The sequence below is a fragment of the Aedes albopictus genome, chromosome 3 (assembly GCF_035046485.1).
Source record: "Aedes albopictus strain Foshan chromosome 3, AalbF5, whole genome shotgun sequence".
Lineage (NCBI taxonomy): Eukaryota > Metazoa > Arthropoda > Insecta > Diptera > Culicidae > Aedes > Aedes albopictus.
Window position 1 is genome coordinate 343,892,764 of NC_085138.1, and position 25,362 is coordinate 343,918,125.

The 25,362-nt window shown below is 40.6% G+C and overlaps 1 protein-coding gene across 2 annotated transcripts in view; it reads left to right on the plus strand.

Annotated features, from left to right (window-relative positions):
• Positions 1-25,362, plus strand: part of LOC109421953 (coatomer subunit beta') — a 77,637-nt gene that overhangs the window by 5,326 nt on the left and 46,949 nt on the right. Inside the window, exons 1-2 of one of the 2 annotated variants that reach the window (XM_062843158.1) lie at positions 11,281-11,442; positions 23,643-24,505. In XM_062843158.1, the coding sequence (XP_062699142.1) occupies positions 11,440-11,442; positions 23,643-24,505 (866 nt within the window). In that variant the 5' untranslated portion in view covers positions 11,281-11,439. Of the gene's footprint in view, positions 1-11,280; positions 11,443-23,642; positions 24,506-25,362 lie in introns of those variants that run through there. The other variant, XM_029865028.2, reaches the window with a different exon arrangement.

Consider the following 25,362-nt stretch of genomic DNA (forward strand, 5'->3'; position numbering starts at 1 on the left):
AATTGACCATATCCTTTACTGTTTTGCGAAAAATTTGTTCGAGAAAACGAGCGATTTTTTATGGTAACCTATCTTAACCGCCTATTGCACATATTGTTATTTGGCGGATTACCATTTGTCAAACTGGCAAATCTGTACGTGGCATGGTTAGTTTACTGTTATCTCAGACAGTTTGGAAAACGGTTAATTGACAATTATTTATAGTAATCTACAGAATGAGAAACATTAAATTTACAGTTCGTGATTATGCGGGTTGCCCCTAGTGAAATATAAATATCTACATGAGTTTTATATTCACCACTGGTAAACAGCATGGCGACTTTCCGATACTAGCGCCACTACGATACTGCTACTTGTTGTTGAACGTTTAATTTTCCTAATGATAATCACGCTGTGTTTCGCAAAGTGCTTACTAGGAAGCGGTAGTGGGCAAACGTCACACAGGAGCGCCGTGAGTGACCGATTGCCGAGTTAGAGAGTAAAGCCTGGAACACATAGCATCCGTTCCGTCGAGGTTTGCGTTTTTTGACAGTTTTCCCATGGGAAATGTGTCAAATTACTGTCACGCACACGCAAACGTATGCATTGTGTGGGGCACTTAAGTTTTGAAAACGTGAACGATAGAAAAAAAAGAGCAGAGCAAAACGTCTGTTTGTCTGTGGTAAATGAATATCACTCTTGATTTTTTGAAAATACAACAAGGCTTGACACCACCACAAAGCGGGTCTCTCTGAACTAACTTCTCTCTGAAGCAATACCTTCTTGGTGGTTCCGGAGAGACGTAGGGTTTGGCGACCATAGGAATGGTTTAGTGGGTACGAGGAGAGAGTAGTCCTGGATTTAACTTTTGTTGTAGAAGACGGCCTGTCAGACCTACACTACCCTAACCTTCTGTTAGGGTGTCTGTTGAGCAGATTATCCCCCTATGGTTTAGAAGGGAAAAAAAACTAACTTTAAGTTATGTCAATGGCAAATAGGGTCCTAAAATTAAAGCCGAAATCTCGCTTATATTGAATAATACGATCAAGCATGGTATTCTAATCGGAATTGTACTTCAATCAAACTTGAAAAACAAAGGAATAATGAGAAAATTCGAAATAAGTAAAATGGTAAATACTTTGACATTTGAGGGCAACCTTGAGGGCAACCTTGTGTGACTGAGCTCGACATTTTTCGCACTGGGATTTCAAAAATGTTCCTATAGACGAGTGCACCGATGAACTGAATTCATCACGGTCCAAGAATTTTGACACTAGAGCGGGGTCGCTTCCAATCAGAAGTGAACAATTTCCAATCAGAATTGAACAATTCTGGTTGGGAACGGCCCCGCTCTAGTGTCAAAATTCTCGGACCGCGATGAATTCAGTTCATCGGTGCACTCGTCTATCTGACATACACGGTGAAAAAAAATCACTCAAAGTATGTGTTATAAGCTAGGGACGAGACAAAAGGCTAAAAAAATAAAAAAATTTTATATTTTCAACTACGGTTAATAAAAACGTCAAAAAATGAGTAAATATGTACTCTTGAACCATATAATGTGGTTTAAAAGAAGAATCCCGATAGGACTTTAGGAGCCTATTACTTTTGAAAACAAAAACTAAAACCTAAATATCAGCATTTTTCATGCCAAAAGTTCAAACTGCATGTGCGTTCCAGTTATTAACCTCATTCCCAACATTAATGCAACATTCTCGCTCCCGACAGGGTGCCAGCTGTTAATAAGTAAATGATAGCATTTCTGCAAAGACCATCTTGCAGAATCCTCAACTACTGTTGCTGCAGTTCACGTATCCGCCATATCGCAGCAGGGGTTTGACATATATGAATGTTTCCCATCGCAGCAACCGTTGGTGGTGAATAAAATACTGCCACTGCTACCGTGTTGATGTCTTTGTTGATGGCGCTTGACGTTTGACTTTTATTTTGATTGAATGTGATGTGACTTAGAAAAAAAACTGATACCTGTAGCTAGCTTATATGATTCAATAGGCTGCAATGAACTTTTTCCATCGTATGTTATGCCTTTTTCATGATTTTTTTCGAAAAAAATCAAAATAATATTAAGTGCAACATGCTGAATTGGGTTTTCCAATTTTGGAAAATATGTTGATTTTTTGATTTTATATTGCGCATTGCGCAGTTAAAACTACGTTGATAGAGTGCGGAATCTCAAATAAAAGTGCGATTTGGAGTCAGATCGTTCCGGTGTCTTCACCGCTTATTCATTAGCTCAAGATGAATAAATGCGGTGAAGACACCGGAACGATTTGACACCAAATCGCACTTTTATTTGAGATTCCGCACTCTGTCACAGTCCAGTTAGCAATGCAATAAACTATATGAAAGAACACTTTTTTCTGAGCCACTATATTTTTTTTCATATTTATAGAACTCCATTTCGATACTGTTAGGGATTTATAGAGGAACTAAAAAAAGATGAAATATAATAATGATGAGAGATGAGAGAACGGTGTCAAAATTTCGATTATTATCGAACTCTCATGTACCTCGGATTTTTCTTCGGAAATGATTTTAGTATTTGGGATAAAGATCTAAAATAGATGATGGCACAAATGTCCCAAATGGAGGATAACGTGCCTCTGGAGCCGGCCTTCTGAGATGATGATGATGGGAGTTGATAATGGTGACGATGATGGTGATGATTAGACATGTGAGTTGAAAGCTTGATGATGATGATGATGATGAAAGATAAGAGGTGAGAGATGATGAAGATGAGAAATGATGATAATGATCATGAGAGATGAGAGTGTGTAGAATTAGCAAGTTTAAATATGCATAAATAGAAACAAAAAAATATAGATGAGAGATGGGAGGTGGAGAGATGAGAGACGATGATAATGATGATAAATGAGATATGAGAGATATTTGAAATGGAAGATAAGAGATAAGAGATGATGGATTAGAGATAAAAGATGAGAGGTGAGAGATAAGAGATAAGAAATTAGAGGTCAGAGATGATGTTGATGAGAGATGATGATAAGAAATGAGAAGTGAGAGATGAGAGATGATGATGATGATGATGATGGGAGATGATAGATGAAATAACAAATAAGAGATGGGAGATGGTGATGATCTTCATCTTCTTCTTTATGACTCAACGTTCGCATTAGTTTGACATGCCTCCAACTTAGTGTTCTTAGAGCACTTCCACAGTTATTAATTGAAGGGCTTACTTTGCCTGCCATTGCATGAATTTGTACATTGTGTGACAAGTACAATGATACACTATGCCCATGGTGATGATGTTGATGATAATGATGAGAGATTATAGATGATGATGATGGGAGATGATAGATGATGATTATGAAATATGAATGATGAAAGATTAGAGATGAGAGATACGTGCTGAGAGATGAGAGATGGTAGATGAAAGAGGATATGAGGGATAATTGAAGAGAGATGATGACGCGAGATGAGAGGTGAGAGATGTGAAGGATGAAAGTTGATAGATGAGGGATAAAAGATGAGAGGTGAGATGTAAGAGATATGAGATAAGAGATGAGAAATGAGTGATGATGATGATGACATGTGAGAAATGAAAGATGAGAGATGAGAGGTAATATATTAGAGATATGAGATATAATATGAGAGATGTGAGACGAGATTATGATGATGAGGGATGGAAGATGATGATAATGAGAGATTATGATGAAAGAAGAGATATCAGAGATTAGATATGAGAGATGATGATGATGATGATGAGAGATGCGTGATGAGAGTTGATGATGATGATGATGACAGATCAGATGTGAGAGATGGGAGATAATGATGATGAGAAGTGAGAGATAAGAGATTAGAGATGAGAGAAGGTGATTATGGTGATGATGAGAGATGAAAGATTAGATTCAACACAATACGAAACGTGTCACATTCCATCACCGAAAAGGGCATTCCATTGACGACTCTTCGCCCGTACACGTACATCTCTAGGTACCTCTTTGGCTGAGGCTTGTATCTACTTTTAGCCAGAAATCCCCAGCCTCCTGTGATCCATTTCCAGACACGTGGTTTTCCCACTGGTTTTGACGTACGCACTCGGCCAACTTGATTGCCACCGCATGTGAACAGCATCCCCTGTGTAGCATTTGCCAAAATAAAACCATGGCCAATGCCTACTCCGATGATGATTGTAGTCGCCCGCGGCGACCATGGCGCTAGCCTAGAAATGTATCAAAGAGAAATTCTTCGAATTGCGCTAATTTAATTAGCCGAGGGGCTGCTGGATTTGATACATTTTTTCACCGGCTTTTCTTCTTTCCGTTTCCGATCAAATCGAATTCCGTGTACATACTATGAGAAGGAAGGGGAGGGAATCTAATTAAATGAAACAAATCGCTCCAATAGGTACCTTCGGGACGATGACAGCGATGTGGCTTTCGATGAGGAAAGGTAATTACACCGGTAGAACCGGGGGGACCACCGTTGGAGGTGTCGATCGCCGCCACGTGCCACTTTACCTTTCAGCACTGTTAGTGTGTTACACAATACATAACTTCTCAACCAAAATGATTGCCGGAAGGGTATCGGTTTCGTTTTCCCAAAACTGGAAGGGAAGGGGCAAACAATTGAGGATTATCTGTCAGTGGCACACGACCCCTCGGCCTTAGCTTTAAAAATTCTATCGGTTTGAACTATTCTCAGTGTATCGTGTGCGTACGAGAACTGTGTGGAAGAATCATCTGCTTTGAAATAAACGTCAGTTGCAGGTAGAGAACCAGACGGCGTCTTTCAACTTTCCTAAAGTTTGTGGAGCTTGTTCCGGTGAAGAATGGTCATGTTCAGAGGAACCTTGAAAAAGGGGAGGGGGGGCAAAACTTTGATGGGACTTGTATCTTTCACAATCGGAGAACAGACAAGTCAGGTAGGACATAAACTTGACGGCAGACTTTTTTTTATCCATCACTATATGCAGACTTAAATCTGCCGGGAAGAAAAACTTTCAAACTTGTTTTTTTTTTTTTGTTTCGGATAGAATCTGATACTTTTATTGCCAGATGGAACTCGAAATCTGTTTCTGTTGTTCTTCTTGAATGCATTGACATATCAAATCGATCGATGCATTCGCGATAGCTCAATAAAATTCCTTTAACGTTGTCAAAAAACTTTTTTGATCCTAATAATCCAGATCGAAGCCTAGAAGCAAGACAGATCTAACGAAAGAAAATCTGTGCCCGAAGAGTTGTTCAGAATTCCTCACAGTTCCCTAGGGGCAAGACACTGTGCAAACGAGAGCAACTCTGAGGTATTCTGAGTAAAGCTAGGGGCAAGACACTGTGCAAACGAGAGTAACTCTGAGAAATTCTGAGTAACTCTTTTCACCAATGATCGACGAAATTTGTTGAAAAACACCCCTAAAACTGCAAGAAAAGCGAGATATCGGGCAATATTGTTTTGATTTTACGATAAATCAGGCAACACCCATGTAAAAACGGGAGCATTCCAGAGAAATTCTGAGCAACTCTGTGCCGGAAAATGTACTCTCCAGCACAGTGTCTTGCCCCAAGGAGTAAAGCTAGTATGACATTCTTTGACCAATGCCAAATATTTGACCACTTTTAACAGTTAAATTTTGACCGAGGTGTACCTGGCAAACAAAAATATTTGTCACTCTCGAAAAACGAATAGGGACAAACAGAGCCAAACAACCTGCCAAAATTTATCTGTCAAAAGTGGTCAAATATTTGGCGTCAGGGCAAAGAGTGTAATAGACCCCTAACTCTTTTTATCGATGATCTACGAAAATTGTTGAAAGACATCCCTAAACTGCAATTTTCATTCAGCACACGCAACACTTTTCAGTTTGACATTAGTGCCAGATCACACTTTGATCTGAATGGGAGAAAATCTGAGAAACTGTGAGGAATTCTGAGTAACACTTCGAACACAGATTTTCTCTAGTTAGATCTGTCTTGCCCCTAGACAGTTCCTAAGATTTTCTCAATTTTCCGCCATTCATATCGAAGTGTGATCTAACACCAATGTCAAGTCAAACTGTAAAGTGTTGCGTGTGCTGAATGAAAATTGTAATTTTGGGGATGTCTATCAACAAATTTCTTCGATCACTGATAAAAAGATCGAAGCACCGCAGTTAAATATAAAAAAAAATAAAAGAAAACGAATTAAACATCCCTACCGAGATCCCTACGAATGAACACTTATTCGATCAAAAAGTTTCAATTCTAGGGGTGATCATTTCGAATAGCAACTCCTGCTCGAGGGGTACGGAAGTCGTATAAAAAATGTACAAAAAGATCATATTTTACAAAAATTAAAAGAAAAACGAATTTTCTTCAAATTTTAATTGAGTTGGCAAACAAAACTTAACAACTCCCCATAGTAATGCGGAAAATGATGCACACACGCAAACACTTCCGATTCCATAAGCGGAAAGCTAATTAAACAGCGAGAAAATTTAATGTCACGCCTTGCAAAATTTATTACCAGCGACGATTGCCACCATCGTTACCGAAGTAACCCAGTAAAAAATGGAAAATCCGTCTCCTACTGCTTGCTTGCTAGAGTGGAGACTGAAGTCGCAGTCTTCATCGGCAACCCGAACGACGATGATTATTCCGGGAGTCAAGGTGTGCTTGCCATTTTCCACAATGGCGGAACTTTTCCAATTAAACAGCTTGTTAGAATGGGGATACTTTTCTTCACTTGACATCCCACTCTCCGGATGGAAATTTATTCGTTTAGTTATTCGCATCCTAGGTGTGCAATTTTAACGCAGTAAGCGCGTTGACATTTCCAAGGTTGCGGACATTTTGACGTCGAGTTACCATGTGAGCATAGGTGGCTGTGATTGCCACTAGGGGCAAGACACTGTGCTGGAGAGTACATTTTCCTTCACAGAGTTGTTCAGAATTTCTCCGGATTTCTTTCGTTTTCTCTTGGGTGTTACCTGATTTACAGTAAAACCTCCATGAGTCGATATTGAAGGGACCATCGACTCAAGGAAATATCGAGTAGTGGAACAAAAATCCTTTGGGAAGCATTTTGGGGGGACCATCATAGTAACCCAGAAATTATTTTTCAGTATGGAAAAATTTACCTCCATGAGTCGATATCGAGTCATGGAACATCGACTCATGGAGGTTCGACTGTATATCAAACTGGCTGACCCCGGCAAACTTTGTCTTGCCTACTGCGTTTTTTGACGTTTCAAGTCTTTAGCCAAGTCCAAGTCCCCGTTCAAAATGTATGAAGAATGGTGTTGCGAAGGAATGTCACCTTTGGCGCGATACACCGATGATTGATAGCAACTTTTATGTTATGCAGCTTCAATGCTGGAATTCAGTTTATTTTATTACAATTAATCTTAATCTAAACACAATTATATACATACATTTTGGTATCTTATTTCGCGCTTTCCAAAGATGCACCTCCAATCAGGGGCGTACAATTTCGTTTCAATGATACACTTTCATGCAACATTTGAATGAGTCACTTCAAGTGTTTCATACATTTTTCTAATGACTCGGTCGTTAAAAAAAACTTTTCCACTCATCGTAGCACTCGGTAGTCTCCCACCCGGTCGCATTGTTTGTGCTTCACCCGTCAGAGCATTAGTGTCTCACTGGTGCGCGCTAGTCTCTCAATGGTTACTGGCGCCAGTTAATTGGATTTAAGTGGTCGAATTTGTTATCCTCTTTCATAAAACATAATTATCATTCTATTGGCGTGCACCACTATTTAAAAATTATGTGGTTTAAATAGTGTTTTTAGCATGTTGAAGTATTTCAACGACTCATAAATGAAACGAAAATCCAAGTGTATCATTCCATGTTTCATACACACTTGTTTCTGTAGCAGCAACGAACGAGTGTGTTGCTGGGTGAGAGATGAAGCATCACAGCAGTCCGTTCGCATGGGAAACGATTTGCTACAGTCGTCGTACGTCATGTTTTCCTTTCGAAATTGCACGACCCTGCCTCCAATCAACAAATTATATTATTCTTCACGGTTATCTTTTATTCAGTCCGTGTTGCCAGTTTCACAGCATTTTCATCTCAACAAATGGATTTTCAAAAACTCTCGATTTCTCCATGTTTTATGGCTCATAAACCTTCCTTGGGTAAACACTAACTGAACAAAACAAAGATGACTCAAATCCGACATTCCGTTCGCGAGTTATGCGCGGTCCCACGTATGCCACTGCATTTTTATATATATAGATATATATATATATATATATATATAGATAGATAGATTCAAAACAATATTTCCCGATATCTCGCATTTCTTACAGTTTTAGGGGTGTTTTTCAAAAAAATTCGGCGATCATTGGTTAAAGAGCTACTCAGAAATACTCAGAGTTACTCTCGTTTGCACAGTGTCTTACCCCTAGCTTGCCACTTTACGGTTTTGTATTTTTTGGGATGGAAGTCGATTGTGCGTTCGTAGAAATTTTCGTGTAAGAATTGGACTTCTTTAGCAATGTACTTTTGGATTTGTTGAACTGAAATGACAATGTGTGACATTTTACCACAGACATCCAAGTCCAGTTCTAGGGGCAAGACACTGTGCAAACAAGAGTAACTCTAAGAAATTCTGAGTTACTCTTTTCACCAATGATCGACGAAATTTATTAAAAACACCCCTAAAACTGCAAAAAAAGCGAGATATCGGGCAATATTGTTTTGATTTTGCGATAAATCAGGCAACACCCATGTAAAAACGGGAGAAACCCGGAGAAATTCTGACGGAAAATGTACTCTCCAGCACAGTGTCTTGCCCCAAGGCCCAGTTTAAAAACTGTGTAAGGAATTTAATGGTCATTTGAAATGGCAACACAAGCAACACAAGTGGCAACATCGTGATGGCGCTGCTATCGCAAAGTTCCCAAACTACTGTCAGTGGTGTATATAAAACCTAGGGGCAAGACACTGTGCAAATGAGAGCAACTCTGAGAAATTCTGAGTTACCCTTATTATCGATGATCGACGAAATTTGTTGAAACACATCCCCAAAACTGCAATTTTCATTCAGCTCACGCAACACTTTGCAGTTTGACATTGGTGTCAGATCACACTTTGGTCTGAATGGGAGATAATCTGAGGAACTGTGAGGAATTTTAAGCAACACTTCGAACACAGATTTTCTTTCGTTAGATTTGTCTTGCCATAGGGGATGACACTAAGTTTTCCCAAGCCGAAATATCCACAAAAAAAGCCGAGAAAAGACGAAAAACCTGGTGAAACCCGCAAAACTTTTGCGGGTTTTTTGCGACTTTTTTTTTGTCTTTTTAGGCTTTTTTGGGGACATTTCAGCTTGGCAAAACTAGTGTCACCCCCTGTATCTTGCCCCTAGTATAAAACATCGTTAAGGAGAATAAATTTAGAGATTCTCATGGGAATTCTTCTAAGAATTCATTCAGGAACTTTCTCTAGACGTTCCTTCAGAAAGTCATAGGATGATCTTCCAGGTATCCATTCCATCGGAAATTTCTTTGAATACTTTGAATTCCACCTAGGATTTCCACCCGGAAATTTTATAGGGATTTTTTTGCTGAACTTTCTGCGAAGATTTTTAAAGAATTTCTCATGATTCGTTGACGAGTTTTTTCATAGTTGTCTTCTGGAATTCATTTAAGAATTTCAATACCCTGTTAGCATAAGTAGCTGCATAACAGCCCAAGAAACATTTTTGTTGTATAAGAGTGGAATAAACCACTCATAAGCAAACTTCAGCTTAAGAAACTATTGTTCAGCTACTTATCACAGACAAACAGACGTAACACTTGCGAAATTTCCAGCGACCACTCTTTTAACGATCGTTTTAAATTTTCATAGTTGTGGCTTTCACAACCAGAGGCGCGCGCATCGTTTTTCTATGCGTTTGACGTTTCACACTAGCGCCACAGACAAACAGACGTAACACTTGCGAAATTTCCATCGCCCACGCTATTAACGATCATTTTAAATTTTCATTGTTGTGGCTTTTACAACCAAAGGCGCACGCATCGTTTTTCTATGTGTTTGACGTTTCACACTAGCGCCTTCTGTAGACGATATTGCACAACACAGTGATTTGTGCAACTTTTCCACCAGGTGATGGTAATGTGAACTGGGCGATGGATGTCCATGAAAAATTGCTCAAGATGTTACGTCTGTTTGTCTGTGGAATTTCTCTTGGGGATTTTTTTAAATAATTTCTTACGAAATCTCTCCAATCTATCAGCACAGACAAACAGACGTAACACCTTGAACGATTTTCATGGACATACATCGCCCAGTTCACACTACCATCACCTGGTGGAAAAGTTGCACGAATCACTGTGTTGTGCAATATCATCAACAGAAGGTGCTAGTGTGAAACGTCAAACGCATAGAGCAACGGTGCGCGCGCCTCTGGTTGTGAAAGCCACAACTGTGAAAATTTAAAATGATCGTTAAAAGCGTGGTCGATGGAAATTTCGCAAGTGTTACGTCTGTTTGTCTGTGCTATCAGGATTTCCTCCAGATATTTCATTGTGAAATTATTTGGGGTCTGCAAGCACAGACATCTGTATAAGCTACATTTTTTTCCAGAATGTTTTCTTACCAGAACTTCCTAATAATTCTGGCAATAAATATTCGGGGATTTCCTGCGAAAATCCCATCACTGTTCGATTACTTTTGCACATTTTGGTTGTCTTGTCACGCCCCAACCTGGTGAACGATGCTCCAAAATCAGGGCTTTTCAGAGGTTTTCAGACCCCTTTTTGTTCGTGCTTAAACGGTTGTTCTCTGTGATCAAACTGCCAAGTGTTGCGTGTACTGAATGAAAATTGCAGTTTTAGGGCTGTCTTTCAACAAATTTCGTTGATCATCGTTAAAAAGAGTAATTCTCAAAGTTGCTCTTGTTTGCACAGTGTCTTGCCCCTAGTTTAAAGCCAACTTTTAAAATTTTCACCATTTCGAACGATTCTCGAATGAAAATCGCCTCCTTTTCGACTCCAGCGCCTCTGGTTGTGAAACGAGGCGGCTCCGGCTTGCACAAATCGCCAATTTCATTTTGACGGTACAACACACGCACACCACCGCACTCCAACAAACAACCCGCAAACATGCAATGTAAACGCGGCCCAGGTGGTCCCATTCCTTTATTCTCTCTCGCTCTCCCGTCCGTCGCTACCATAATGACGTCATCGACCCCTCTGGATCACCTCAACGAAGAGCGAAAGAAACGGCACCAAAGTGGTCGTACCCGTACGCCTCCACCTCATCGGCTTTGACGTCTCCGCGCTGGTGAACCGTCCGACAGGTCCGACACGAAACATCATCATTTCGAGCCACGTCTAAACTCGGTTGCAAGTCGCTCGCTCGCTGGTGTAATTTTTCTTCGATTCGCGTTCGCGTTCCATGTCGGTGCCGTTTTTGAAACGATTTTTCGGTGGAAAATAGTGCGTGAAAGTGTGCAAAAGCTGCGAAAATGGTTAGTTTCCGGGGGGAATTTTCGCTGGGCAGTGAAATCCGTGCGGTGGGGGTGGATTCTGCGGTGTTTTCTGGGGAGTGATGAAATCCCGGGGGGCGCAGACCCTTCTGACGGCTGTCGTGTCGTGTGGGAAGAAGATTTTCCTGGATGTGCTGGAAGTGGAAGTTTTTCCCCGATTTTCCTTGGCCGGGATGGTGTAGTCCTGAAAGCAGTTATAAAATTGTGATTTTCCATTGGAACGAAGTCTGTTTTCATGATTAAAGTGCCTAAAATCGTTCGATTCGATTTCAAGAGATACAAGAAGAGTATGACGACGACGAACGCGAAGAAAAATCCAGCCGGAAGAAGTGCAAGAGAGTGCGACCGTCGTCATCGTCGTCGTCGTCGGGTGAATGGTGATGATGTTGACGATTGGGGCAACCCAACTGGAAGCGATTCGCCGTCGGAACTCTTGAAGCGGAAGGGCCCCAGCCAGCGAACAAGCAGAGCAGCTGGTTGAATACTGGATTTTTGTTTTCGTGACGTGTTTTTAATGGAGGGGGCGGGGGATATCGTCTCTAGCGGTTCGGTTCCCAGGGAAATGTACTAGTTTAGTGTCCACCGGAAAATTTACCGTCGGCAAATACCTACTTATCATTTTATCATCCTCCGCACAGTGATTCACAGAATTCCGACCGATTAATCCTAGAGCTTTTCACGGGAATGTTACAGAATTTCTTCCCGGTATTGCTCCCAGAGCACCTCATGGGATTTACCCGGAGTTTTTCCTGTGTTTTGCTCAAGAAACTTTGTAATATTTCTACCAGAATTTATCCCGAATTCTCTATAAGAATTTCTATCGGGAAAAGTTTTAGAATTTCTCTCGGGATTCCCCTTGGAGGTTTTACGCGATTCCTTCCGGTGTTCCTTTCGGGATATCCCCAGAATTTCTCTCATAGTTGCTAAATGAAATTATTCCTGGAATTTCTACTAGAGTTCCTCCAAGGATTTCTCAAGGAGTTTTTCACGAGTTTTCTGCAGGAGTTCCTCTCGAAATTCATTCCAAAGTTTTTCATATAATATCTTCAAAAAATGTATGTGGGCGAGATTTCCTACCTGGTTTTCTACAGTAATTCCAGCTGGGATATTTCTTAAAGGTTCTTGAAGGGTTTATTTTGAAGTTTAACCCGAGATTTCTCTTGGAGTTTTTCCTGGAACATCTCTCAGAATATTCCTTCCGATGTTGGTCCTGGGATGTGTCTCAGAATCTTTCTGAGTTTACTCTGGACTTTCTCCTAAGATTTTTTCCAGAGTGCCTTCCGAGATTTCTACAGGAGCTATTGCTGATATTTCTTATTTATTTTTCCCGTGAATTCTTTCAGAGCCAGGCTGTTTCTGGTAGTTGAATTGTTCAAACAACCTTTTTACATTGAATCAGTTTCTGCTATCGAATGGTATATCGTAATCTGTTATCATTTAGCTATTGAATGACATCTTATTTATGAAAATTGTATTTCATAAACATTGAAATAAATCGATTTTTCCATAACTCTATTTCGTAACGCATATAGACTGTTTCAGAAATTATAAATACACTTTGTTTATTAAACTAAATGAACTGTTCTAACGATTTTTACCAACTTCTTCCAGAGTATAGCATATTGTACTTCATATTTTTGTATTTCCTTTCAATTGTCTTGATATTTTAAAGAACAGTCGAGTTCTCTAATAAATGACTTAATTTTTCAAATTTGCATTTGCACAAAGGTGTTTTTAATGATTTCAACATTAATTATCACATAATACCAAAAATTATCTAATTTTTTATCATTCGCTTTCTCAACAAGTTGTCTAAGGAATGCCTTGATCAAAATTTGGGAAAAATCGATAAAGAAATTTCCACAACTTTTTTTCGGAGGTCAAGTTTCTCATTTTTTAAAGTTTTCTACGGAACATAAGAACTACCACACAGTTTTTTAGCTTTCCTAAATGCAATTAATCTAAACAAACTAATTTTTTCAGCTCATTCGATCCTTCAGATGGCAAAGCTTGTCATACAATAAAAACGAATGCAGTAAGCAGTAATTAAGACATTCGTTTGCTTAACGTTTATTGCTACTAGTGTTGTTGAGAAATTTGCAATAAAAATGTTTGTTTTGAGAAGGCCCGTAATGGTGGTTCTTGATAAAATATTCCAGTAAAAATTACTCTTACCAATCGAGAAATATCTTTTATTATCGATACCGCAATTTTTATTGCGTTTGGAAATTAAATATTTTATCTTTTTTTTTTTTATTCTTCATCACTTAACCTAATTTACAGCTCTATTGTCCACTGGGGCACTACGTGAGCAATTTCAATTGACAGCTGCACTTACATTTTGTACAGCGCCTAGATTCTATTCTACTTTATCGAACTGGTTGCCTTTCTGCTGCTTTCACTTTTTCTACTTTATACATAGTAGAATGATGAGCACAAGGAGGATGATGGATGGCCGTTGTTCCTTTCCAGTCCGATTGGGGGTCCATTATGAGTAGCAGTTCGCCGATGTCCAGGTATCCGGGTCCGTTTGAGCCATGGGGCTCAGAAGAGGGTCAGTGTCAGTTGCTCTCGGGGGAAAAGCAACTGACGAAAAATTGCAAGTGCCGGGGCTGGGAATCAAACCCATGACCATCCGCATATGAAGCGAACGTGTGACCAACTACGCCACGGGCCCCGGCAAATATTTTATCTGTGAGATTTTTTTCTTCTCTACTATGCTACATTTTTTGGCCACTTTGTGCAATTTCAAATTTTAATCATTTAGTTTACAGAGCCCTATTTTTTAACTTTTACCAGAAACATCAACAAAATTGGTATTATTTGCTACGTTAGCATGTTTACTATAAGAGCTAGAAGAAACTTTTTTGGGTAATGTGCTTAAATTGAAATGGTAGGTTATCGTTAGTGTATTTATAATTTCTGAAACAGTCTATACATTGTCAAACATTCATGCTTCGCGTAAATACTAAGTATAATATGCGGTTCGAAATCACTGTATTACTTCAATGTGATATCCTAGAGTTGGATTTAATCAACGAAACTTTTATGCAAATGATTTTTTTTTTTCAATGAAATATACGATTTATAAAGGATTTTAATTCTAAAATAACTCAAAAAGTACGTAATTTGTAAAAATTTGGACAACATATTCGAAATCAGCGACCCCGAATTTAGTAAGTAAGGGTATTTCCAAATTAACAAATTAACATTGATCACTAACATGATCAATGTTACCCCAAATAAACAAAATCAAAAATTAGATTAGACCTCTTTAAACATGTTTTAAAGTTTTACAATACTTTTTCGAGTAGCTTAACACATACTCAGAGGGGCAGTGCTTGTTTTAAAAACAAGAAACATGTAACGTTTGCTTTATCAAGAGAATTATTCAAGAATAATCGAAAATTCTGATCAATGTTACCCCGGATTATGGTACTCCTTTAAGGGCAAACGTCTTGACATCCCGCTTCAACAGTGCATCAAAACTTCAAACGCACAAATCTCAAGAAGTAAGCTTCACACAGCAGTGCATTTTATTATTCTATTCTTGCTCACTCGTAATAAGCGTAAAATAATAAGATCAGGTGTGCCGGTTTTGTTTACGAAGAGATTTGTGCCCTCGAAATCGTGAGTATGTACCAAAGTTGGCCATTGTGGCGGCCATTTTGGGATTCTAACAAGTCTGTCCTTAAGTAGTTCTTTAATAGGTACTCCCAAAGCTCGTGCAGCGATTTTTCCACGAATTTTCCTTTAAATGTTTCCTGGAATAACTTACGAAATTCATCGAAAGAATTCTAGTTAAACCTTGCGAGAAACTTCGCAAAATCTTATTGAAGAAATCTTTACAGGAACTTTAGGAAAAACCTGAGAAAAAATAAGACATCTCTGAAAAAGCTTCCCGTAATCCCGAGAGCAAATATTAACCCTAAAAGGGATACCTGGGGTCCATTGGACCCCAGGTGCCTTTCGGAGCTCGTCTTTGATGGAACACACTCAGCGAGGTGACGAAACTGAGGCCATAAAGGTATCCCTTTTAGGGTTAAGGACATCCAAGGAGGAACGCTGAAAACCTCACGGAGTCCTAAGAGCAACTATTTGAACTAGCACAACTTAGAAAAATTATTGGATGGATCTTCAGGAGGAATCCAGCGAGAAACTCTGGAACAAATAATGGGAGGTAATCCAACAAATAACTCGTTTAAAACTTCTGTGTAAATCCAAGAAGGAACTTTGGTAGCAATCGCAGCAACAGCTCTCAGAAATCTTGAAATAATTTTTGAAGAGTATATAATTTTTAGGAAATTTGGATTATTTTTCCCCCTGTAAATACCTGTAAAACTCAGGGAATTTTATTTTGAGTAATGAGTAGACTAGACACCCTGAAAACAGTTAAACATGTTTGCAAACGTAACAGAGTTCGGCTCCGTTAGCGCCTAGCCCTATCCAGCCACCTAAACTAATATCGTTTCAAATGGTTGATATTATTTTTTTTCCATTTTCCGTTTGAACAAAACAAATCGACAATGATTTTTCAAATAAAAAGAAAATCGGGTTAAGTACGGTTCCTTTGAATTATACTAAGAATTTGCATCCTTTGACAGATACGTATTTCGACCTCAACTGTAAGGTCGTCTTCAGTGTCTTGTACTTGACTAGACTGACACAAGAACAAGACACTGAAGACGACCTTACAGTTGAGGTCGAAATACGTATCTGTCAAAGGATGCAAATTCTTAGTGGAATTCAAAGGAACCGTACTTAACCCGATTTTCTTTTTATTTACAAATATTCCCCTAACAAGCCCAGGTTAATCATCATCACAATGATTTTTCATTAGAGCCAAACTGACATCGATTTCTGTTTATCAATTCTCTCTTTGTTATTACTAAATGTGTATTGAGTTTTCCCAAGATTTTTTTTAAGATCAAATCTGTAGGGAAGGCTACATCTGGCTATAAGAAAAAAAGAATAATGAGTGAGTTTGTTTTGATCAAGTCATCAGCCTAGCGAAAGAGAGAATCGGCGATGTGAAATCGATACTGACTTCAAAATAATAGACCCAAATGAAAATCAATGTCGAAATGTCATGCGCTGCCTGTTATAAGTAAAGACATCCTTAAATATGTGACGATTGGTTAGTAATCACTGATGGGAAATATGGGAAAATTAGCAGCGCCACCACGGATGAAGGTGGAACTATCCATGATAGTGTTAGTAAATCTTCATACCCGCACCAACACACTCTTACACTTTTATACAAAAGTACCACCTCAGCTCAACAGACAGCGGTGCCATCAGTGACGCTTGCCGTTAGTATGGAAAAATAGCAGAGTTCTATGTCTTCTTGATAAATAAGTCTTCGGAAAAATGCTAAATTAGCTTCTTCTTTCCAGAGGTGCCTCTAGGAAGTGCTCTTCCAGCTATACTTGCTGGGATTGCTCCAGGAAGGTGTTTTGACAGAATTTCTCCTAAAGTGTCTTTCGAGATTCCTCTTGAAATTTTTCCGCGATTCTTTCCAGTGTTTCCCATGAGACTTCTCCAGTAGATTTTCCAGATCTGCTGCAGGAGTTATTTATGGGATTTCTACTAGAACTCCCCTGAGAGGATTTCTTCTTTTTCATGAATTTTCTGCAACAGCTTCTGCCGGGATTTCTTCCAAAGTCTCTCCTGCGATTTCTTCAAGAAATTTCCGTGAGCTTTCATCAGAGTTTTGCCCTGGTTTCTACAGAAGATTCCTTCCGGCGTTTGGCCTGGGATGTTTCTGAATTTAATTTGGACTTTTTCTGAAGTTTTTTGGTTAGGTGCCTTTTGGAATTCCTGCAGCAGCTATTGCTGATATTTATCATGGAATTCTTTTCGTTCTTGCAGAGCTTTTTCCAGGCTTTTCCTCGTAGCTGTTTCCCGCTGCCCCATTTATTGCAGTAATCCTCATAAGATTATTTTTTTCACAGCTTTTATCGGAATTATTTCCAAAGATTTTCTCTTAACCCCTATCGTAAATCGTACCAAAATTCTGGATGCTTATTTTTGGGAGTTCTTTGATAGTGGCTCCAATAGTTTTTGTAGGAATTTTTGCAAGAGTTTTTCTCGGAATGTCTCCTAGGATAACTTACAAAATTCCTTGTAAGAAATTCCCGGAGAAATATTGTAAGAAATCTAGGTTAGTTTGGAAGAAAACCTGAGGAAAACTGGGACATCCCGGAAAAAAAATCTGGGAATAACTCCGGCAGGAAATGTTAAGGAAATTCAAGAAGAAACTCTAAAAATCTCCAAAAGAATTTCTGGGAAGGACTGTGGATGAAATACCGCAAGGGTATCCAAGGAAAACATCGGAAATCATCATCTAGAAAGAGATTAAATACCCGGACGAACTTCTGCAAGAACCACTCAAAAATCATGATACTCCAGCAGAGACCCGGTAAAAAACAACTGCATATTTTTTTGGGAAAAACTATGTTGCCTAAGGAGTGTATCGTAAAGTAGTTGAAAATGTTTACAATAGCCTCAAAAATAGATTAATACAACTTTTAAGTAATTTTATTTTTGGAGATACTGTATAAATCCTTGAAAAAAGAAATGGCTTTTATGATTTTCTAAAAATGTTCTTTTAACTGGGTTTTTAACTCAGATTACTGAACGCATGTTTTTAAATTTTTGCACACCTTCTAAAAAATTGAAATTGCGAAAAAAGTTCGATAATGTTCGAAAATTGTTTTCTTTTTTGTGCAAATATAATAAGCTCCAGAATCCCCATGATATAGGCAAATTATTTTTTTCAAGAAAAATCTCCACTGCATTTAAGCGCAATTCTTAAAAATGAAAAAATGCCATTTTTGAGAAACCCCTTTTTTCTATGCTCCTCCAAATCATGTTTACGCAAATAAAAAATACATAAAATGAAAAATTCGCATTTTTTTAAATAGGGTATGTTTTTCAATTTATGGACGAGTAAGTTAGAGCAAAAAATAGAATTTTATAACCTTTTGAGATATTAAAAGCAGAACTTGGCAGAACTTCAAAGTTTGATAAAAAAATAGACGTTTTTTCGACTGGACCATTTTGTAGATATAGGAGATTTTTCTATCGAAAATATGAATTTTGAAAGTCGGTGTTGAATGATATGTTATGTGTACATAACTGTTAACAAGCATCAATATTTTCCAGATTTTTTATCGTACAATTTTTATTCGCTACAGATTTTTGAAATGTAGAATCATAGATGGAATAATCTTAACAAAATTGCATTTTGTGCAGATTTTAATTTTATGAGGTGTGTTCATTTAATCATATTTTCAATAATATTAAACATTTTCCAAATTTTTCCAAGCTGTTCTAAACTTAACTACATCGTGAAGATTTCATAGAAAGACCGAAATGAAAAGACCTTGGAAAAGACCAACCCAGCTTCGAGATAGAGCATCCTGAACATTTTCAACTACTTTCCGATACACTCCTTATGATCGCATATCAGTCCCATATTTGCTGGGTTTCCTATTCATATGGGACATTTATGCGATCATAGGCAGTATGGTAGAAATCCCAAGAACAACTCTCAGAAATCTCGGAAGAAACCCGAAATAGCCTTCCCGCATAAACGATAACCATAAGATTTGCTTAACCACCCATTCGGGATACAGTTCGAACAGTATGCGGTATTGTTGAACCGTCTACATTAGGGTCCGTTTATTGTGTTGGTTTATTAGGGTTGGAAAAAGCTCTTCGGAAATATTCATCGGAATAGCCAACATATCAATCGATACCACCTGTTTTTATTATATTTTATTTATTTTAACCCTAAAAGGGATACCTTCATGGCCTCAGTTTCGTCACCTCGCTGAGTGTGTTCCATCAAAGACGAGCTCTGAAAGGCGCCTGGGGTCCAATGGACCCCAGGTATCCCTTTTAGGGTTAAATTGTAATTTTCAGTTTTCCACTAGATTTTTATCGAAATCCCAACATTACTACACCACCAGCATCTATAACAGACATTCAACTCCATTATGGATTTAACCTGAATGTTTGTTTTCCCTGATTTAATTTCTTATTAAATTAAATTTTCGATGGAATAGCCAATTTCTTGCAAGTAGTTCAAAACCAATCCGTTGGATTCGAAGCAATAGAGGCTTGCAGCAAAAACCTAACCTCATCGAATTTTCATACGATTTGTAAACATTGCCCTCAACTCAACTGTTACTCAACCTATCAAGACGTCTTTCAATTCCGATTGGTTATGGGCCCAGCAAAACCGGACATAGCCAGAAGATTTTCAAGCAGTTTTATTTTAACCGAAGATTTTCTGAAGAAGTAGTTCTGAAGCTCTTACCACGATGGCTAACAACGGAGGCGGAGAAGCTGGAAGCGGAACGGGATTGGGATCCAGCATAGCGGCTTTGGATCGCCGGGTCGCGCGGACCGCCGGAAGCAGTGTTGCCTTGACATTGGAGAAGCTAAAAGGAAGAGAGAATTACGTGACGTGGGCGTTCTCGATAAAGATGACCCTCATCCGGGAAGGCACGTGGAGCGCGGTGGAGCCGCGACAAGGCGAAATCGTTGATGAAGACACGAAGCAGCGGGCGTTGGCCACCATATGTCTTGGCTTGGAGAAGACCAACTACAGCTTGGTGATGACCGCAAAGGACGCAAGGGAAGTTTCGGACCAGCTCAAGAATGCTTTTCAAGATGACGAAGTCTATCGGCGGATCAGTTTGCTACAGCCGGCTACAGCAGCTTACTTCGATTCGGTTGGAAAATTTTCAAACAACCGAAGCGTACGTGGATGCCATGGTAACGACGAGCCACAAATCGTTACTGCTGATGGGACTGCCAAAATACTATGCTCCCATGGTAATGGGAATAGAAGCATCGGGTCAAGCCTAATCGGTCGATACACTCAAGTCCAAGATCCTCCAGGACGTGAAGCCGAAGCAAGAACCAATGAGCAGCAACGATGAAGGTGCGTTCTACAGCGGCCAGCAACACCAAAGACGCCGTAGGGCCGGCAGTTCGAGCAAGGATAAGGACGATTGCTGTATCACCTGCAATAAACCTGGCCATTACGCTGTCAATTGCCTGGACATGCCTGGATCGTCGAAGCGCAACAAGCGACGAATAATGTGTGCAGCTTTTACCATCGGTTATGTGGAACAGGAGGAGTTGTCGACTCAGGAGTGACCACCCACATGGCGCGTGTGGAAACAGGTTTTGAGAAGAAGCAGGAGCTAGCGCTTCAAATTGGGACATGAGCATGAGCATGAGCTAGCGCTTCAAATTGGGACGGCGAAAAACGGAACCATATGTTCGAAATCAAGAGGAAAGGTCAATATTTCGACCTGGAGCTTGGGGTGGCCGGGAGACATGACAGTTAAAATTCCCAAGTGTAGCGAAATAACACAGTAGCAAGTAGACTTTATTTACACTGTAATACTACATTACAAAGACGACACGTTACTACACAGCGGCTACATTACTTCTTAATAATCTCTGCGATTGTGCATCTGCCAAAGGCATGTCGGAAATGCTATCGGTGAGCACGCAGAACGACGAGAGCATGAGAGCCAATACAGTGGTTCTCAACAGTCAACTTGGAGTGCGTTGAAGGTGATGTTGCCCTGTAAGAGATGTTGGAAGTACCCAACTTGGCAACGAACCTGTTATCCGTAAGATTTGTGCCAAGAGGTTCAATGTGCTTTTTACGAAGGAAAGATGCCAAGTCCTAACGCAAGCCGGAGAAATGTTTGCATCTGGGGTTGCCGAAAGAGGATTGTACCGGCTTAACCGACCATACGCGGTCACCGATATGAGCATGTGGCACAGGCGAATGGGACACCTTAAAAAGCAAGTTATGTAGAAACTACGAAAATCTGGAATGCGTTGCCTGCATCCAAGGTAAGCACGCTCGTGATTCGTTTCCATGCAGCGGGAGTCGAGCACAAGAAAAGCTAGAGTTGGTGCACACGGATTTGTGTGAACCGTTTGAAGTTCCCTCGATCGGTGGCAGCCGATATTTCTTGAGCTTCATCGACGATGCAACGAGAAAGGTAATGATTTACATGCTGGATACAAAGGACCAAGCCCTCGAAGCATACAAAGAATTCAAAGCTATAGCGGAACGTCAGACAGGCAAGAAATTGAAAATTCTACGCAGCGACAACGAACGTGAGTATGCCAATTCAAGGCTCAAGGCAAGCATGGCTCGAGATGGGGTGCGACATCAGAAGAAGTGCCCATACACTCCCGAGCAAAATGGAGTAGCCGAGCGGACGAACCGCATCATACTGGACAGAATGAGGAGCATGCTGAACGACGCGAATCTACCAAAAAAGTTCTGGGTGGAGACGGTGAACACAGCGGTGTACCTCATCAACCGCAGTTCAACACGAGCACTAGAAATTACTCCGGAAGAAGCGTGGACGGGTAAGAAACCGCACCTGAGCCATTTGAAGATATTCGGTGCAGCAGCGATGATTCATCAATCGAAGTAGAAGGAAGCTTGATCCGAAATTCACCAAGTGCGTTTTCATGGGCTACACTAAGGATACAAAAGGGTTCCGGTTATACGATCCGGAGAGGCACGACATTGCTATCAGTTTGGATGTCATCATTGTGAATGTGGAACGCAGTGAGTTCGAAGCACAGAAGGATTTCGTCGAGTTCATGAAGATCGAATTTCTGGAATGGATCGATGAGGTACCAGTGCGGGCCCCGAAATCAGGACGAACCGAAAGAAGCAAGTGGTGAATGTACATTGGGAGGAGCAACGGCCCTAGCAGAATCTTCAGAGGGCAGTTCATCCGATTACGACTTTGAAGACGCCGACGACATTGCGCTCCCACCGCAATCAGTAAACCCAGCTGTCCTAGAGCATGAGTTAAGGCAGCGGTTGGGAGCGCCGTCCTTCAGGCACGTATAGTGATTTTGATTCGTATAGCATACATACTCGCCAAAACGTTTCCCAACAGACCAACCCATTCCATGAGATGAGCGTTCAAACTTCGTTCAATGAGGTATTGAAGCGACCAGACCGGGACCTATGGATAGAAGCTATTCGGCAGGAGATCGAAACCCACAAGACTAATGGGACGTGGGAGCTTTCTAGAACTACCGAAGAAGCGCCATCCGGAGTAAGTGGGTGTTTACCACCAAACGAGGCGCTGATGGGCAGATCGAGCGGTACAAGGCCCGCCTGGTTGTAAAGGGATGTTCGCAGAGGCCCGGACATCGATTTCGAGGACGTTTACGCGTCAGTGGTGAAGTACTCAATAATTCGGTACCTTCAGTAATTCCGGTAACGATTTTTTTTTTCTGCTTCAGCAGTTACTACCGCAATTTCTTATGGAATTTCCGCTAGGATTCCCCCAAAAATAGCTGGAGAAATTTCTCCAGGAATCAACACTGGGATTTCTACAGAAGTTTCTGTTATTATTCCTCCCGGAATTCCTCTTGGGGTTCCTCCCGGAGCACGTTCTTGTATTTCCCCAGCAATGCCTCTTAAGATTCTTTCACAAATTTCTTCTGTAATTCCTTCAGACATTAGGAGTTTTTCAGCAAATCCATTAAGGATTTCTTCAGGGATTCCTTCAAGAGTTCTTTCAGTGATTTTTCGAAGAATCCTCCATAGATGTATCCAGGAACTCCGCTGGGACTTTTTCCAAGGATTCTTTATAGAATTTCTGAAAAGAATTTCACTAGTGGTTTCTCCGTGAATTTTCCTAAGCATTCTCCATGAAATCCTCTAGTAATGATCAATCCAATAATTCTACTTAGAATATATCCAAGAATTCCTTCGGGTTGTTTTTGCGGGAATTTCTCCAGTAAGTCCTCCTATAGAAGTGCCTCCTGGGATTCGCGTAAGGACTCCAATCAATCTTACTTGTACTTTTTACAACGGCACGCGTCCTGATGGATTAATGCTTTTTATTCTACTAGGTTCTGGCACCAGTACAAAAACCTTTATTTTCAATTAAGCGTAAATTATTTGACTTGATGGAAACATCGTCCTGCGTAAACACTAGATTACCTCATTGATTTATCTAGAACGGGAAAACACCATATTAACATTATCAGCACTAGTATTACTGTAACCATGGCTCACAACCCACCGCAATCCGTGCCTCACTTCTAGAACTTTGAAACAGTTTTCTCGCATTGTATTCAACAATTATTCTTCCCAATTCATTCAGCCCCTGCGACTTGACATCAAGAGGCGGCTAACGTCCCGCTCGGATCGGGTCAAATCGGTGGACCTGCACCCCACAGAACCATGGATGCTGTGCGCCCTCTACAACGGCCACGTGCACGTCATGAACTACGAAAACCAACAGCTGGTCAAAGACTTCGAGGTGTGCGACATCCCGGTCCGGTGCGCCCGCTTCGTAGCGCGCAAAAACTGGATCATCACCGGATCGGACGACATGCAGGTCCGCGTGTTCAACTACAACACCCTGGAGAAGGTCCACTCGTTCGAGGCACACACAGATTACGTTCGGTGCATTGCTGTGCACCCCACACAGCCCCTCATTCTGACGAGCAGCGACGACATGCTGATCAAGCTGTGGAACTGGGAAAAGATGTGGTCCATGCAGCGGGTCTTCGAGGGCCACACCCACTACGTGATGCAGATCGTGTTCAACCCGAAGGACAACAACACATTCGCCAGCGCTTCGCTGGATCGTACGGTGAAGGTGTGGCAGTTGGGATCGAATGTTCCGAACTTTACGCTTGAGGGGCACGAGAAGGGTGTGAATTGTGTGGATTATTATCATGGAGGTGATAAGCCGTATCTGATCTCCGGAGCGGACGACCGACTGGTCAAGATTTGGGACTATCAGAACAAAACGTGCGTGCAGACGTTGGAGGGACATGCACAGAATGTGTCGGCGGTGTCGTTCCATCCGGAGTTGCCGATTGTGTTGACGGGGTCCGAGGATGGGACTATAAGGATTTGGCATTCCGGAACCTATCGGTTGGAGACGTCGTTGAATTATGGGTTCGAGCGGGTGTGGACCATTGCCTGCATGCGAGGAACGAACAACGTGGCGCTTGGGTGAGTACCTTTTAAATTGTCTTTTTTATTATATTTTTGTAAGTACTTCTTCGACTAAAAGTTTGTTTTGCTCAAGAATCCAGCCAAATGGAAGTTGAGCCAATTTTGCTCTAAATTTTGAACCAATTCTGTTCAGGATTCTCATCAAAATATGCTCCGAATTCTGAGCCAATTTTGTTCTGAATTCTGAACCAATTCTGCTCTGGATTTTGAGCCAATTCTGCTCGGGATTTTGAGCAAATTTTGCTCCGGTTTCTGAGCCAATTTCGCTACGGATTCTGAGCCAATTTTGCTCCGGATTCTGAACCAATTTCGCTATGGATGCTGAGCCAATTTTGCTCTGAATTTTGAGCCAATTCTGCTCTGGTTTCTAAGCCAATTTTGCTCCGGTTTCTCAGCCAATTTTGCTCCGGATTCTGAGCCAATTCTGCTTCGGTTTCTGAGCCAATTTTGCTCCGGATTCTGAGCCAATTTTCCTCCGGTTTCTGAGCCAATTTTACTCTGGATCCTGAGTCAATTCTGCTCCGGATTCTAAGCCAATTTTGCTCCGAATTCTGAGCCAATGTTGCTCCGGATTCTGAGCCAATTCTGCTCCGGATTCTGAGCCAATTCTGCTCCGGTTTCTGAGCCAATTTTGCTCCGGTTTCTGAGCCAATTTTTCTGGATCCTGAGCCAATTCTGCTCCGGATTCTAAGCCAATTTTGCTCCGGATTCTAAGCCAATTTTGCTCCGGATTCTGAGCCAATTCTGCTCCGGTTTCTGAGCCAATTCTGCTCCGGTTTCTGAGCCAATTTTGCTCCGGTTTCTGAGCCAATTTTTCTGGATCCTGAGCCAATTCTGCTCCGGATTCTAAGCCA